We start from the raw sequence: 17,863 nt of genomic DNA on the forward strand, positions 1-17,863 counted from the left end.
TCATCAACTTAGCACAGCAGGAAAATATCAAAAGAGAATCAACACACCAGAACAAACAATAATCAGGCCTAATCCTGTGTAATCCTATTCAGTCCAGATGGATCATTATGGCGTACAGCAATGTTCTCTGATTCCAAAACTTGTTTGAACCCTGCTTAGATACCTTATAGTATTTGCCAATGGGAATTGCAAATCTCAACACTGACTCATGTTAGCAGCCTTGCATCAATAGTTACTAACACCGAGAGGAACATTCTCCTTTGTATTTAAATAAGAGGGGAATTTCCAATCATACAAAAATATATCTATACTATGGTAACACATTCTTCCTCTTGAGAGACTGGAAACTGATGAGACTGGCTCTGTGTCACACTCTGCTAGTGAGGAGTTTGTCATTCAGTGCTTAGTGATGAGGCCCTTGTGATGAGTCTGGTGGAGGGGATTGTTCCATCTAACACATGTATCACATCATACTTGGACGTCAAGAAATTCCAGTAGAAAGTCAATCAAATCTAAGTCAACAAACCAACGTAGACGGATGGACTTGGATGTTGCTTCCAAGGAATAGATTGTCTACTTTGATGAATTCGAGGAAATCTTCACCAAAAAAAAAACAAGGAAGAAAGGTGGACCTTTACGTTTCTTCAAAGGAATAAATTGTCTAGTTTTATCACTTTTCACTTCAGTAATTAAGTGAATGTCACAAAGTTTGTGCAATCACTTCACAATCCATATAAGATTCTTTCAATCTGTTTGTTTATGTTTCCAGTCTTAATTAACTTGTAAGTATACAAATAAGAGTATTCTTATAATCTTTCCCACTTCTGAGTTTTTAATCACCCAAGGAGCTTGGCCAGATCCGAACTTGCCTTCTCTTCCAATCACACTAGACATGTTGTCACAAGATGGAAACCAAAGTGGGAAATCAAAGTGGGTCCAGAAGAAATGTGCCAATCAAACAACCCATTGGCTATGATTGGACATAAAAAATGAGTTCTCATTACTGCTTTCTGTCGCAGCAAGTGTCTCTGAGTAAACATGGAGTTGAGGGAGGTGAAGACTGAGAGTGGGACTCACAGCCGAAGTTGTTTACAGTACCACTGACAGACTGTAATTATATTTAGCTTGACCTGTATACTGCTGAACTAAGTGGCTCAGAGTAGGTTACTGTTACTGTGAAGAGATGTTTAATCATGTTCTTATCATTCTGGATACATAATATGTATTTATTCTACTGCATTGGTAAGTGACAATAGGAAGAAAGATGGATGTTGGCACAAACCTATAAATTATAATGTGTATCACAATTATAAAATATATTATATAACATATGACATATAATATATTATATGCCATCATTGAAGTTTGACAAAGTTTATTGGTTACTATTAAGGCTGTCAAATAATTAAAATAATGAATTGAGTTTATGATATTAGTTAATAGCATTTCATCTCATTCATCTCATTCATCTATTTTCAATTTTGCTCAAATTTGGCCCTAAAAAAATCTATTAACAAAAGCAGTGCATTGAGTTATAGGCATACTATGTTTTGTTTATAAGGGAAAGAAACACAACATAATGTGTATCATAATGTTTTTAATGGCATTTTCACCATAAACAACACAAAAGTCACTGTAACATACAGCTATTAATGCTAACAATGTTTTTATTTTCTTATTTAACTAGGCAAGTCAGTTAAGAACCAATTCTTATTTACAATGACGGCCTACCCCAGCCAAACCCTAAAGACACTGACCCATTGTGTGCAGGAAGCACACTCGGAGCCCCTAAGTCGACCTCTTATCAATGTTCTTGAAGTTTAACACTTGCCACACACACACACACACACACACACACACACACACACACACACACACACACACACACACACACACACATACACACACATTCATACACACACACCCACACTTAAGTACTGTTAAAGCTTCGGGCATTCTAAATGAGTGTTCTCCCAATTTCTGATTGGAAGGTTGGACTATAGGAAAAAATAAGTGGCTTTATGGATACAAAGACTAAAGAGCTTTTAAATCTGTCCAACAATGTTGGGGACGGGTAAAAATGTACAGAATGGTTACCTGGAGGAAAATGGGGGAGGGTCATGCTTTTTAATTTCAGTCAAGGGGAGAGTTTAGAATTTTTTCAAATTTAGTCCAGGGTGTGGGTCATGTAATTTATAATTGATAACAATTCAATATTTCTCAGTGTTTTAGAATGAGTTGCTTATTATGCAAAATTGAGTATACAAAACATTAAGAACAAAACATTAAGAAGCTCTTTCCATGACATAGTCTGACCTGGTGAATCCAGGTGAAAGCTATAGTCCCTTATTGATGTGACTTCAATCAATGTAGATGAAACAGGGGGACAGGTCAAAGAAGGATTTCTAAGCCTTGAGACAATTGGAGGGGTGCAACTCAATATTAGGAAGGTGCTCCTAATGTTTGGTATACTCAGTGTATATCAATGTGTGCCCAGTGCCGCTCATCTTCTTTGATTCTCTGCTGGGCGCGCAGTATCAAGCGCGCCTACAGACTATTTAGTGTGGTCTCAATCAAATTATCCATTGCCTTTAGGCCATAGGCTACGAAGTGTATGCTTGGAGAAGCACAGAGCAAAGTTAGATTTCTAAGATAGCTGCTGGGATGGTGTAAATAAAACTAGGCTGCATTACACACCACAATGGATATTCCATTGAGTACTGCCTAACCAATGGCTATGCTGTGTAGGGCTATGGTGGCAGTTCAGGAGAACAGTCCAAGGTTTCTTTCCAATTTTTGTTGTTGATTGGGCCTAGTCCAAAAAAGGCACTCTTTCTTGTGGACGAGTCTATAGCCTATGTTCTTTTCAGTTTGAGAAGGAGAGCGTGAAGATGAGAAGGAGGACCAGAGGTCAACTTTGATAGCTTGCTACTACTATAATTGATTTTTATTAAAATAATATGTTTCTTGCCCATGATGTATTTATCAGAGTTATTGGCCTCACAATAAGACACATTGTGGTGAAGAAACTTGAAGCAGCAGTTGAGGCATAATCAATCAGAAATGGACAGCTCATGGGGCAGTCAGCAGGCAAATTCGAGTAGACATAATGAATTTAACCTGTCTTCATTTTAATTAGACTTTACTAAAAACAAGAGAGTCTTGTGTTGGAGCCTATTTAAGAAACAAGAGGGCCTACCACTTTTGACAGACAAAATTAGGCTCTAGGCTGCTATATCCATAGATGTGTCAGTCAATTCCTCCACCCACCATGCAATCTTTAAATACTCTTCCTCTGTATCAATGAAGGGCTGTTAAGTTAAAACCAAGACTCAAATTGAGGGGGTATGAGAGGGTATGCCATAGGTCTACCTTTTATTAAAGAAAATGGTCAAAAGCACACCCTTGTTAGTTTAAGATTTTGAAGGAAATAAAACGGAACAGATTATATAAAGATATCTATAACAGCGCTTCGGTCAGCAGTGCTATATGCTACAAACAAACTGTAAGATGCATATGGGGATAGCATTGCCTTTGCTTGGGAGGTACTCTAATTCTATCACCATCAATTGAATAAGCTATACATTTTTTGTACAATAGAAGATGTTTAAATCCAGACAGCCTTCAGGGAAACACTTGTGACCTTCTCTTGTTGGCCACGGAAGAAGAGAAGCAAGCAGCAAATACGACAAGAGATTAATGCAATGTTTTTACTATATAGGAGATCTTTCCATCCATACTCTTGTCCATGGTGGTCTGCAAAACCACAAAATTCCCACGTTGCCATGTAATATTACAGGACGAAGAACAGTTTCTAAAACTGCATATCTAAGTCTCTGGTCTGTCCAACATGTTCTTTGCTATCCACCTTGTCACTTGGTAAAATATATTTTGCTGTAAGGGTGGCCATCCATTTTCATTTCAGAGAGGTCCGATTTTCTCAATGTAAACCTTTTATAAATAAAGTTCACTTCCTTATGAATTCCACAGAAGACAATAACAACAGATTAGCCTGTTCATATAAAATATAATATAGCCTAGGCTACTTATACATGTTGTTCAATATTAACTAGTCACAAGCTACTACTACTAGAATTGGGATCATTTGCTTAAATATTTTGACCTGAGAATCACAACAAAGTAGCTAAATGGAATGGATGTCCTGTTCTGATTAAAATCAATGTGGGAAGTTAGTTGAATCTAGAGGCATTCGGCCATGGCATTGTAAACATTAATTTTTCTTTAGCTAGCTAGCTAACGTTAGCATTAGCTTCTTCTGTACAAATTGTGTTTTTGCTGTTATCCTCTCTAGGCTAGGGGGCAGTATTTTCACGTCCGGATGAAAAGCTTGCCCAAATTAAACTGCCTGCTACTCAGGCCCAGAAGCTAGGATATGCATATTATTAGTACATTTGGATGGAAAACACTCTGACGTTTCTAAAACTGTTTGAATGATGTCTGTGAGTGTAACAGAACTTATTTGGCAGGCAAAACCCCGAGGACAAACCAACCAATCATTTTTTTGGAGGTCACTCTCTTTTCAATGGGTTTTCAATGGGAATCTAGAATTCTAAGGCAGTTGCTTGCAGTTCCTTTCGCTTCCACTGGATGCCAACAGTCTTTAGAAATTGGTTGATGGTTTTCCTTTGAGAAATGAAGATGTAGCCCTGTTCAGAACGAGGGTCAAGTGAAGTGTACTGTTGTGGTTGGGGCACGTGACCTGAAAGCTCGCTCCACTTGGTTTTTTATCCGCTATTGAACGCAGTTTATCCCGTCTTAAAATGTATTGATTGTTTACTTTTAAAAATACCTAAAGTTGTATTAGGAAAGTTGTTTGAAATGTTTGGACAACGATTACAGGTAACTTATTAGATATTTTTTAGTCATGTTGGAACCAGTGTTTTTCTTGAACAAACGCCCCAAATAAATGGAACTTTTGGAGATATAATGATGGAATTAATCGAACAAAAGGACCATTTGTGATGTTTATGGGACATATTGGAGTGACAACAAAAGAAGATCTTCAAAGATAAGGCATGAAATATATTGTTATTTCTGACTTTTGTGTTGCGCCTGGCGGGATGAAATATGATTGACGGTGTTTGTTTGATGGGGTGCTATCTTCAGATAATAGTATCGTTTGCTTTCGCCGTAAAGCCTTTTTGAAATCTGACACAGCGGCTGGATTAACAAGAAGTTTATCTTTAAACCTATGTGTAACACTTGTATCTTTCATCAATGTTTATGATGAGTATTTCTGTAATTTGATTTGGCTCTCTGCAATTTCACCGGATGTTATTTGAGACAATGCATTACTGAACATAACGCGCCAATTTAAACTGAGGTTTTTGGACATAAAGAGGGACTTTATTGAACAAAACAAACATTTATTGTGTAACATGGAGTCCTGGGAGTGCCATGAGATGAAGATCATCAAATATCATAATTTCTGACTTTAGTGAGCCCTCTCCTTGGCTGGAAAATGTCTTATGGTTTTTTGTGACTAGGCGCTGTCTTAACATAATCGCATGGTGTGCTTTCGCCGTAAAGCCTTTTTGAAATTGGACACTGTGGTTGGATTAACAAGAAGTGTATCTTTAAAATGGTGTATAATACTGTTGTTTGAATTTGGAGCCCTGCAATTTCATTGGCTGTTGTCGAGGTGGGACGCTAGTCCCACAAATCCCAGAGAGGTTATCTAAAGAAACACCTGGGAATGTGTTTATGGTTGAACTTCCTGTAAGTTTAACATAACAATTATTGCTCAAAGATGCACGCATAGTGTACCACAATAGAGAATGACAGCGCTACAGAGACCAAGTGCATAACTACCCAGCTAGCAATGAGGAATCGGCCCAGAAGCGGCCCTTTTCCAGAGGTCATTAGGCGCAAGATTAGGCGCACGTGTTTCCCGTACGGATCATTTTTAGTGCAACACATCATACACTCTGAGCCGTGTGCAGTCCCCAGTTAGCACAGTGGATCTGGGCTGATTCCGTCTGAGAGTCGGGTCACTCGGCTGAGTGTCAGACTCGGCCGACATCATGTCTGGGTCGCCTTTGGCAGTATGACTTATGGCTTGGATGCGGGGATTTAGCTCGGGCCAATTCTGGTGTGAGTTATCTGGCCCAAACGTATTACTTGGGCCTCGGGCCAATTGGGGCTACTCTCTGGCCGGGAGACCTATGAGGTGATGCACAATTGGCCCAGTGTCGTCCGAGTTGGGGAAGGGTTTGGCTGGCCGGGACGTCCTTGTTAAATTTGTATCTGGACGCTTCTGGGGGGATTCTGGTAAGATGCCGGCAAAGTCGGCTGAATTCCGGTAGACGGAAACGGCCCGATTCTGGGCAGTCATCATTTTTTATTCTGGGCTGAGTCCGACACATGATTCCGGGCCGATACAATCAGTTCCAGCCCCCCAGAACAGGGCCGCTTCTGGGCCGATTCCTCATTGCTAGCTGGGTCAGCATTCCCATTCACCTTAGCAGAAAACAATCGGATCAGCCAGTTGGTTTGTTTTCATTTACACAGGTTGACAAATTGGCTTGACCCCTAGTCACAGCATCTCTTATGGTTTATGGTTTAAAATTGTTCTCAACCTGCGTGATTAAGATCAGGCTAACAGTGATTACGCTAATGGGAATGCATTTTAATTAATGACATCCTCATTTGCATTGTGTGTTAATTATCAAATTCACTTAGTCTCATCTGCACATTCTAATTAGTACCTACAGCTTCATTGAATTTCACTATTTATCTTAGATAAAGATACTCCACTCCCTGTTTTTGCTGAGTTATATAAGCTTGGCTAAACTGAGTAAAGTAACTTTCATTTTGGAGACAGCAAAAAACACTGAGATAACAAATAAATCAGGACTAACAGCCTAGCTGCCAAACATTACAAATGCCCTACAATCCTTGGCAAACAATCTGGGTTTATTAATTACAACTAGGGTGTACTGCAGAAAGTTAATTAAAAAATGTATTCACTCTGTAATACAGCATTGCAGAGACACTATTTATGAAGATATGCACTGGTCTAATGAGCAACCTTTAATATAGACTATGCTAACGTATTGGCTTACCTTAGGGTGAACATTTCCACAGGAGAGAAGGCCGAGGCAGTGATGAAGGCGGAGACAGTGTCCCTCTGCCTCATGGGCATGGTCGGCACCATGACCAGGAAGTTACTATCCAGCCTGTGTTCAGTCAAGGCCAGGGCGGCAGGGCTCTGGTACAGACGCACACTGCCAATCCTCTTCATTGGGGTGGAGGTGGACGAGCCAAACAGACCCTCCTGATCCGAGCGGATGGAATTGCCTTTCCGGGCCTCCTCCGAGTGGCACTCCCCTGCCTCTGTTGATTGTAACATGTAGTAGAGCTCCACTGTGGTCCCTTCGGCCAGCTCTATGGTCCTCTGGCGCCCAGGCACCACGCTGGGGGGGCTGAACCAGCCGGACAGGGGCTCCAGCTCAGCCACACACAGCCCCAGCTCCCCCTTCAGCTGGCATGTGCCACGCACCTCCTGGGTCTCGTGGAAGGCAAACATGCGTACGCAGGGCAGCTTGTCGATGGCGCTGTAGTCATCCCAGTCCCTGCCCGCCACGTAGAACAGCACCTGGACCCTGGGGTTGGACAGGTAGATCCTGTCCTGGATGATGAAAGTCTGCACCTTCCAGTTGAAGGTGAACATGGAGGAGGCCACGAAGGCCCAAGGGTTCTGGATGAGCTCCAGGGTGACAGGCTGCTCCACAGAGAGGGGGCCATAGCTGGCGTTTACTGAGGGCATGCTGCGGGCCTGGTAGATGAAGAAGGGCTCTGTCCGAGACAGCAGGCTGGAGTTCCTCATGAACTCCTGGTTGGCCTCTTTCAGGAAGAAAGCAGACTCTGCGTTGATCACTTGGTAGTTGACAGGCAAGTAGGTGGGGATGGATGAAAACCTCTGCAATCCCTCCAAGACTCGACAGTCTGCTACTGGAAGACAGAAAAGAAGAGCTGAGTCAGGACAAGCTCAGTCAGTGCTCACTTGTTGTACATCCTGTACATTTCCTCTAAAGCTTCCCTCCAGTAAAAGTAGAATGGCTGTACTGACAGCCATTTGGAGCGGAGCTTACTGTACCAGAGAGAACTGATAAAACTACACACAGACAGCAGAGAAAACACTGAGTAATGTAGGCTGCGGTCATGCCTAAAATTAGGCCTACATTACAATACATTACATTATGTTGTAGATGTATTTAATGGTGAATGGTTATTGTGATGTTTTGATAAAAAGGGGTCAAGACCATTGCACATTACAGTACTATTTATTTTCTCATATATATAAATATATACAGTTGAAGTCAGAAGTTAACATACACCTTAGCCAAATATATTTAAACTCAGTTTTTCACAATTCCTGACATTTAATCCTAGTAAAAATTCCCTGTCTTAGGTCAGTTAGGATCACCACTTTATTTTAATAATGTGAAATGTCAGAATAATAGTAGAGAAAATGATTTATTTTTATTTATTTATCAGGTAGCTTTCCTAAAGATTCCCACAATAAGTTGGGTGAATTTTGGCCCATTCCTCCTGACAGAGCTGGTGTAACTGAGTCAGGTTTGTAGACCTCCTTGCTTTTTCAGTTCTGCCCACAAACGTTCTATAGGACTGAGGTCAGGGCTTTGTGATGGCCATCTTGACTTTGTTGTCCTTAAGACATTTTGCCACAACTTTGGAAGTATGTTTGTGGTCCATTTGTATGTCATTGTCCATTTGGGAGACCCATTTGCAACCAAGCTCTAACTTCCTGACTGATGTCTTGCTTTAATATAGCCACATAATTTTCCTCCCTTATGATGCCATCTATTTTATGAAGTGCTCCAGTCCCTCCTGCAGCAAAGCACCCGCACAACATGATGCTGCCATCCCTGTGCTTCACGGTTGGGATGGTGTTCGGCTTTCAAGCCTCCCCCTTTTTCCTCCAAACATAACAATGGTCATTATGGCCAAACAATTCTATTTTTGTTTCATCAGACCAGAGGACATTTCTCCAAAAAGTACAATCTTTGTCCCCATGTGCAGTTGCAAAGCGTAGTCTGGCTTTTTATTTGCGGTTTTGGAGCAGTGGCTTCTTCCTTGCTCTGTGGCCTTTCGTTTATGCCGATGTAGGACTCGTTTCACTTTTGGACCTATTTCCTCCAGCATCTTCACAAGGTCCTTTGCTGTTGTTCTGGGATTGATTTGCACTTTTCGGACCAACGTATGTTAATCTCTAGGAGACAGAACGCGTATCCTTCCTGAGCGGTATGGCGGCTGCGTGGTCCCATGGTGTTTATACCGCCGTACTATTGTTTATTCAGATGAAGGTGGTACCTTCAGGCGTTTGGAAATTGCTCCCAAGGATGAACCAGAATTGTGGAGGTCTACTATTTTATTTATGAGGTCTTGGCTGATTTATTTGATTTTCCCATGATGTCAAGCAAAGAGGCACTGAGTTTGAAGGTAGGTTTTGGAATGCAGCCAGATGTACACCTCAAATGATGTCAATTAGCCTATCAGAAGCTTCTAAAGCCATGACATAATTTTCTGGAATTTCCCAAGCTGTTTAAAGGCTCAGTCAACATAGTGTATGTACATTTCTGACCCACTGGAATTGTGATACAGTGGATTATACGTGAAATAATCTGTCTGTAAACAATTGTTGGAAATATTACTTGTGTCATGCACAAAGTAGATGCCTTAACCAACTTGCCAAAACTATAGTTTGCTAACAAGAAATGTGTTGAGTGGTTGAAAAACAAGTTTTAATGACTCCAATCTAAGTGTATGTAAACAACACTTACTCATTCAAGTGTTTTTATTTATTTTTACCATTTTCTACATTGTTGAATAGTAGTGAAGACATCAAAACTATGAAATAACACATATGGAATCATGTAGTAACCGAAAAAAGTAGACACACTTGATGACAGCTTTGCCCACTCTTCGCATTCTCTGAACCAGTTTCACCTGGAATGCTTTTCCAACAGTCTTGAAGGAGTTCCCACATATGCTCAGCATATGCTTTTCCTTCACTCCGCTTTCCGACTTATCCCAAACCATCTCAATTTTGTTGAGGTTAGGGTTCTTGGAATGCAAGAATTAGAGTGATGGAGTGCTGCATCAGATGACCTGGCCTCAATATTCCCCCACAGAGTGAAGAAAAAGCAGCCAACAAGTGCTCAGCATATGTGGGAACTCCTTCAAGACTGTCGGGAAAGCACTCCCCATGAAACTGGTTGAGAGAATGCCAAGCTGTCATCAAGGCAAAAGGGTGGCTACTTTGAAGAATCTAAATTATAAAAAATATTTTGATTTGTTTCACACTTTTTTGCTTACTACATGATTCCATTTGTGTTATTACATAGTTATGATGTCTTCACTGTTATTCTACAATATATACAATTCATGAAGAGCTCAGGTATCCTCATCATATTCCAACTAATATCAAAAATAACTAAAAGTGGCCTACAATCCAGCATTTGTTAAATAATACGTACATTAACATATGAGTGAATGTAATCACTGTATTAACACTTTAACACACACATTTAAATTATGTGAAGATTAATCACAAATACTCTGTTCTGATAAAGTGAGTTAATTTTCATGTGGAGTAATCTAGAGTTGTTTCTGGTGGGCCATTGCTAACAGGTCCCACTCCATGATGGCCTGTGTGATGAGTGAGAAAACAATACATGTACAAATAGGTGTTAATCACCCAAATAGTGGGCTATGACCTTCCTCTCAAGAGCAATCTGCTGTGTGATTTCTTACTATTCCCTCCCTCCCTCCCTCCCTCCCTCCCTCCCTCCCTCCCTCCCTCCCTCCCTCCCTCCCTCCCTCCCTCCCTCCCTCCCTCCCTCCCTCCCTCCCTCCCTCCCTCCCTCCCTCCCTCCCTCCCTGCCTGCCTGCCTGCCTGCCTGCCTGCCTGCCTGCCTGCCTGCCTGCCTGCACACCACACTCCCATCTTAGACCCAGCCTTGTAAATCAATGTCCCGACAATTTACAAATCAGGCAGGGATTTGTGATTCATGGTGCCCACTTGACCTCGTCCCTGTCTGCCCCATGGAGGCAGCATGGACGCAGCCTGCTGCCTCCACATCTGAAGGGCAACACAAGCATTTCGCTACACCCGCAATAACATTTGCTAAACATGTGTGTGACAAATAAAATTTGATTTGATTTGACAACACTCTCACTCTGCCCAGCCCAATCACCCCAGAGATCACTATGTATCACTAACATCTTCACTTAAGCATCACTTAGCTCCTTCAAAGTAAACACCAGCAATCATATGGGGCTTTTACAACAGAGGACAGAAACCATAGAAAAATACTATACCGCAGTGTAGTTTGTCATTTTCTGAACAAACTCAAGAAACAGATAGTACAACGACACTGACAAATGAAAAGCTTGATAGTCCAGCAAGAGCAATACAAGACAGAACAATCAGGAACAAAGTCTCATCCTCTGCAGTCCCATGGTGACAATGTTTTTACTCGCATCTCAGGGGCGGTCTCAATCCAGCATGCCTTCTAAAACAAAGCACTCACTCCAAAAGCCTTAGCATTTTTTTTTTATGTCTCGACTATAATGAGATTTATCGTCTGTGCTTTCCAGATGACATAACATTCTTGAGAAGGAATTAAATGTCCATATGTGCCTCACATACAGTATATAGGCCAAAGGAAACCCTACAAAGTACAAGTATACACCTTTAAGAATGGGATCACTATTATCTTCTTAGTCAATCATGAAAGATTGTTTTTAAAGTCAGTCAAATGTATTCCCTTGTTACGAGCTGTCAAATGGCTATTTTCTGACAGTTAGGCCATTTTCTAACCATGAATGACAGATACGATACACTGCACAGGCAACATTTTCGCATCTATGGAGTCAACAAATCTATTAATGGAAGGTTGGCTGATTCCGTTATAATTTTAGCCATTCTAGCCTTGTGAACATTTGATACGAAAGGAAGAAGAAGCAGGAAGAAATTAATGAACGATGTGTGCAATTACAATTACAAGGAAACTATTCACACCTCTTGACTTTTTCCACATGTTCTTGTGTTACAACCTGAATTTAAATAGATTCAATTTAGATTTGGTGTCATTGGCCTACACACAATACCCCATAATGTCAAAGTGGATTTATGTTTTAACACATTTTTACAAATGAAATAAAAAAACAAATAGCTGAAATGTCTTGAGTCAATAAGTATTTAACCCCTTTGTTATGGCAAGCCTAAATAAGTTCAGGAGTAGATACTTGCATAACAAGTCACATAATAAGTTGCATGAATCACTCTGCCTGCATTAATAGTGTTTAACATGCTTTTGAATGACTACCTCATCTCTGTAACCCACACAGTCTCTGTATGGTCCCTCAGTTGAGCAGGTTACTTCAAACAAAGATTCAACCACAAAGGCCAGGGAGATTTTCGGCTGGGTTTCTGTACAAGTACTTTGTGACATCTGCTGATGTAAAAAGGGCGTTTTAAATACATTTGACTGACTGATTGATTGGCAGGGGAGTTTTATTTTGAATAACAAGAAATGGAATAGAACGAATCACAGGCTAAATCATAGAGAAAACCTGGTTCAGTCTGCTTTCCAACAGACACTGGGAAACAAATGTACCTTTCAGCAGGACAATAACATAACAGACAAGGCCAAGTATACACTGGAGTTGCATACCAAGACGGCATTGAATGTTCCTGAGTGGCCTAGTTACAGTTTTCACTTGCACTGAGCATACTAAACATTAGGAACACCTTCCTTATGGTGAGTTGCTTCCCACAGTTGTGTCAAGTTGGCTGGAGGTCCTTTTGGTGGTGGACCATTATTGATACATACAGGAAACTGTTGAGCATAAATACCCAGCAGCATTGGAGGTCTTGACACAAACCGGTGTGCTTGGCACCTACTACCATATCCCGTTCAATGGCACTTAAATATTGTGTCTTGCCCATTCACCCTCTAAATGGCAAACATACACAATTCATGTCTAAATTGTCTCAAGGCTTAAAAATGATTCTTTAACCTGTCTCCTCACCTTCATCTATACTGAATGAAGTGGATTTAACAAGCAACATCAATAAGGGATTATAGTTTTCACCTATGTTTTTTTACGTTTCGGGGCATTTTTTGGGGTCCCACAAAAATCATAAAGCGTCTATGTAAGTCCCTCTCTCTGTCACTCAGAAATGTATTCCAGTGTCTTCCTGCCTGCCGGAAATCTTTGCCAGTGTGTGTGCAGGCCACCTGCCCCTCCCCTCTGAAGCATAGGTTACTGTAGCCTTCTTCATTTTGTCTTGTTTGATGTTTCACTTCAATAAATATGTGGAACCTAGATTACAGGCGTAATTCAGAAATTAGGGAGAAATGTTTAATTAGAGAAGAATGGATTGACTTTTTCAAGGATACTATAGTTATCACTTCTCACGTTGGATTTATTAACTAAAAAAGGTAAGACATATTTTTAATTGTAGTGCTGATCAGCACACACAAGCTTGTTTCCTCTGGTCCGGTGTTAAACCAACTCAAAAAGACATGAAAAGTTCCTCCATAAAGCCGCTCCTCCATACAGTAGGTATAATTCTGTTGACCTAATTCAGATAATGCATGCCATAACTAGATGCACAGCGTTTCAACGGAAGCTTCCTCCATCTTCTCTCGCTCTCTCCTCAACCTCAAAATTTCAGATGCATCTCACGTCCTACACTGTGACAACACAGTGTGTGTGTGTGTGTTTGTCTTTCATTATGATTAAACCATGCTGCTACGGCAAAATACAATTTTCTCTTAACGACTTTCCTATACAGATTAAATTGCTTAACCGCTCCACAGCAAGCTTCTCTATCCACACTGATTGGTGAAGTAATTTAATGTCGAGCTTAATGTAAACAAAAATTATATTTCAGAAGTTTAAAAAGGAACAGAAGGAACGATATAAACCTGTGCTTTTTGGGGTTTTCAACAGGTTCAGAACTTGATTTTGCTGGTCGGAACAGTGGAACATGTTGGAAAAAACAATGGTTCTGTTCAGAACTAAACAATGGAAAGTTATTTTGATTCCAACCCCTGGTGCAAATATTGTACATTCCAGGTGTGCAAACCTCTTACAGACTTAACCAGCCAGACTCACAAATGTAATCGCTGCCAAAGGTGATTTTAACATTTTCAATACATTTGTAAAAATGTATAAAAACATGTTTTCACTTTGTCATTATGGGGTATTGTGTGCAACACAACAAAATGTGGAATAGGTCAAGGAGTATGAATACTTTCTGAAAGCACGGTAATATAAAATAACAGAAACATACAGATCTCATGAAGGTCAGGGCGTGACTAGGGGGGTATTCTAGTTTATTATTTCTATGTGGGGTTCTAGTTTATTTTTCTATGTTGGTGATTTGTATGATTCCCAATTAGAGGCAGCTGGTAATCGGTGTCTCTAATTAGGGATCATATTTAGGTAACCGTTTTCCACCTGTGTTTTGTGGGATATTGTTTTGTGCATGTGCACCACGTAGTCACGTTTCGTTGTTTCTTTATTGTTTTGTTGTGAGGTTCACTTACTTCAATAAAAAAGATGTGGATGTCACGCCCTGACCATAGAGAGACTTTTTTATTCTCTATTTTGGTTAGGTCGGGGTGTGAGGCGAGGGGGGGGGTGTTCCTATCTAGGATATTTAGTTCTATGTTGGCCTGGTATGGTTCCCAATCAGAGGCAGCTGTTTATCGTTGTCTTTGATTGGGGGTCATATTTAGGCAGCCATTCCCCCACTGTGTTTTGTGGGATCTTGTTTTGTGATGTTGCCATTTAGCACTTCATTGACATCACATTTTCGTTGTTTCTTTACCTTGTCTTGTTCTAAGTTTCACTTCAATAAATATGTGGAACCCTGATCACGCTGTGCTTTGGTCCGACTATGCTTCCAACGACGACCGTGACATCATATAATAACAACAAACACTTCAAAATGTTTATCTGTTTGTGACTGAACGTAGAACTATGATTTCTAAACTTAGAGGACATACGTTTAAAGGGGGAAAAGGGAATGCCATCTATAAATCATGGCAGCTTATTGAATTCCTTTCAAAGAACCAGCAACCGATGGAACCCATGTGCACATTAAACCTACGAATAAAGAATGGTTATGAACTTCCTTTGTAAGGTAGAGGAATTGACTTAAGTAATCAATGACGTTTGAATTGTATGTTTACAACAAATACACAAGGCATTGAATTTGTTTTTACATCAGAAAAGAATGCTCAAACCTTTTATACTAATGCTTTATTCATTTGTATTTTTCAAAAAGCAGCTTGAAGCCACAAACCTTTAAGTAGATATGTGGTAGAGTAACTGCAGCATAATCCAAGGTACAATATGCTTATACCTGCAAACAACTGTGAGATCCATTTCCCAGACTGTGGATATTTGTATGCAAATCTCTAATGCAATCAGTCTCTGGAATTGGCTCTGAATGTACAACCTTAAAATAAACTCCCATCAAGAGAACTTTAAACCCAAATCCACAGTAATAAAGAGTCAGCAGTGTTTGGAATTGAAATAAATAAGATACAGTGCCTTGCGAAAGTATTCGGCCCCCTTGAACTTTGCGACCTTTTGCCACATTTCAGACTTCAAACATAAAGATATAAAACTGTATTTTTTTTTGAAGAATCAACAACAAGTGGGACACAATCATGAAGTGGAACGACATTTATTGGATATTTCAAACTTTTTTAACAAATCAATAACTGAAAAATTGAGCGTGCAAAATTATTCAGCCCCTTTACTTTCAGTGCAGCAAACTCTCTCCAGAAGTTCAGTGAGGATCTCTGAATGATCCAATGTTGACCTAAAAGACTAATGATGATAAATACAATCCACCTGTGTGTAATCAAGTCTCCGTATAAATGCACCTGCACTGTGATAGTCTCAGAGGTCCGTTAAAAGTGCAGAGAGCATCATGAAGAACAAGGAACACACCAGGCAGGTCCGAGATACTGTTGTGAAGAAGTTTAAAGCCGGATTTGGATACAAAAAGATTTCCCAAGCTTTAAACATCCCAAGGAGCACTGTGCAAGCGATAATATTGAAATGGAAGGAGTATCAGACCACTGCCAATCTACCAAGACCTGGCCGTCCCTCTAAACTTTCAGCTCATACAAGGAGAAGACTGATCAGAGATGCAGCCAAGAGGCCCATGATCACTCTGGATGAACTGCAAAGATCTACAGCTGAGGTGGGAGACGCTGTCCATAGGACAACAATCAGTCGTATATTGCACAAATCTGGCCTTTATGGAAGAGTGGCAAGAAGAAAGCCATTTCTTAAAGATATCCATAAAAAGTGTTGTTTAAAGTTTGCCACAAGCCACCTGGGAGACACACCAAACATGTGGAAGAAGGTGCTCTGGTCAGATGAAACCAAAATTGAACTTTTTGGCAACAATGCAAAACGTTATGTTTGGCGTAAACGCAACACAGCTGAACACACCATCCCCACTGTCAAACATGGTGGTGGCAGCATCATGGTTTGGGCCTGCTTTTCTTCAGCAGGGACAGGGAAGATGGTTAAAATTGATGGGAAGATGGATGGAGCCAAATACAGGACCATTCTGGAAGAAAACCTGATGGAGTCTGCAAAAGACCTGATACTGGGACGAAGATTTGTCTTCCAACAAGACAATGATCCAAAACATAAAGCAAAATCTACAATGGAATGGTTCAAAAATAAACATATCCAGGTGTTAGAATGGCCAAGTCAAAGTCCAGACCTGAATCCAATCGAGAATCTGTGGAAAGAACTGAAAACTGCTGTTCACAAATGCTCTCCATCCAACCTCACTGAGCTTGAGCTGTTTTGCAAGGAGGAATGAGAAAAAATGTCAGTCTCTCGATGTGCAAAACTGATAGAGACATACCCCAAGCGACTTACAGCTGTAATCGCAGCAAAAGGTGGCGCTACAAAGTATTAACTTAAGGGGACTGAATAATTTTGCACGCCCAATTTTTCAGTTTTTGATTTGTTAAAAAAGTTTGAAATATCCAATAAATGTCGTTCCACTTCATGATTGTGTCCCACTTGTTGTTGATTCTTCACAAAAAAATACAGTTTTATATCTTTATGTTTGAAGCCTGAAATGTGGCAAAAGGTCGCAAAGTTCAAGGGGGCCGAATACTTTCGCAAGGCACTGTATATGTATAAAGCATATAAATATCTTGAGGGTTACTGGAATCTTTATATGCTCCCAGTTGTGTCCTGAGGTGAAGGAAGTGGACTGGGGACCACAGTATTGTAATCGTTAGTCTATTTCAAACCTTTCAATATCTCATTCGATGTTGTGCTCCTAAAAGGAAATAGTAACATGACATAACATAACATAACATGGTTTGATGTTTTTTGTAGAAATCATTGTGCCCACTTCGCCTGCAGTAAAGATGGACCTGAGTGTTACTAATGTCCAGACAGACATGGGCCAGAAAGGCCAGCATGTCGGTCAGTGTCCCTCCTCCAAGTCACCCACCTGCCTGCTGTACCAGGATCATCTTGATTTTAATCTGAAATACGATACAGCATTATGCTGATTCATAGTTAAATAGGTTCATTTTCTTTATCGTAGACAACACATTCAGGCACTTATCAGTGAATGTGTGGCAGTTTCATGTGTATTTTCCTAACATATTTTCTAGTCAGTGTTATTAGCAAGAAATGGACTAATCATCACATAAAATTATCATAGTACAGCGTTCTAAAGGAGCAACCATAAAAAGCAAAAGCATGCAAATCATGGTGAGTCTGCATGTTTCTGTTGGAGCGGGAC

At 40.4% G+C, this 17,863-nt stretch overlaps 1 protein-coding gene across 1 annotated transcript in view; it reads right to left on the reverse strand.

Annotated features, from left to right (window-relative positions):
- The window catches only part of si:dkeyp-14d3.1 (transmembrane protein 132C), a 178,536-nt gene extending 160,948 nt beyond the window's left edge, over nucleotides 1–17,588 (reverse strand). The window contains exons 1-2 of the mRNA XM_090189063.1: nucleotides 17,567–17,588; nucleotides 7,086–7,974 (exon numbers count right to left, since the gene is read on the reverse strand). Coding sequence (XP_090045189.1) covers nucleotides 7,086–7,974; nucleotides 17,567–17,588 — 911 coding nt within the window. The remainder of the gene's footprint in view (nucleotides 1–7,085; nucleotides 7,975–17,566) is intronic.
- Nucleotides 17,589–17,863: the final 275 nt, after the last annotated feature.

This window comes from Oncorhynchus mykiss, chromosome 11 (genome assembly GCF_057628025.1).
Source record: "Oncorhynchus mykiss isolate SJ-2025 chromosome 11, ASM5762802v1, whole genome shotgun sequence".
Taxonomy (NCBI): Eukaryota; Metazoa; Chordata; class Actinopteri; order Salmoniformes; family Salmonidae; genus Oncorhynchus; species Oncorhynchus mykiss.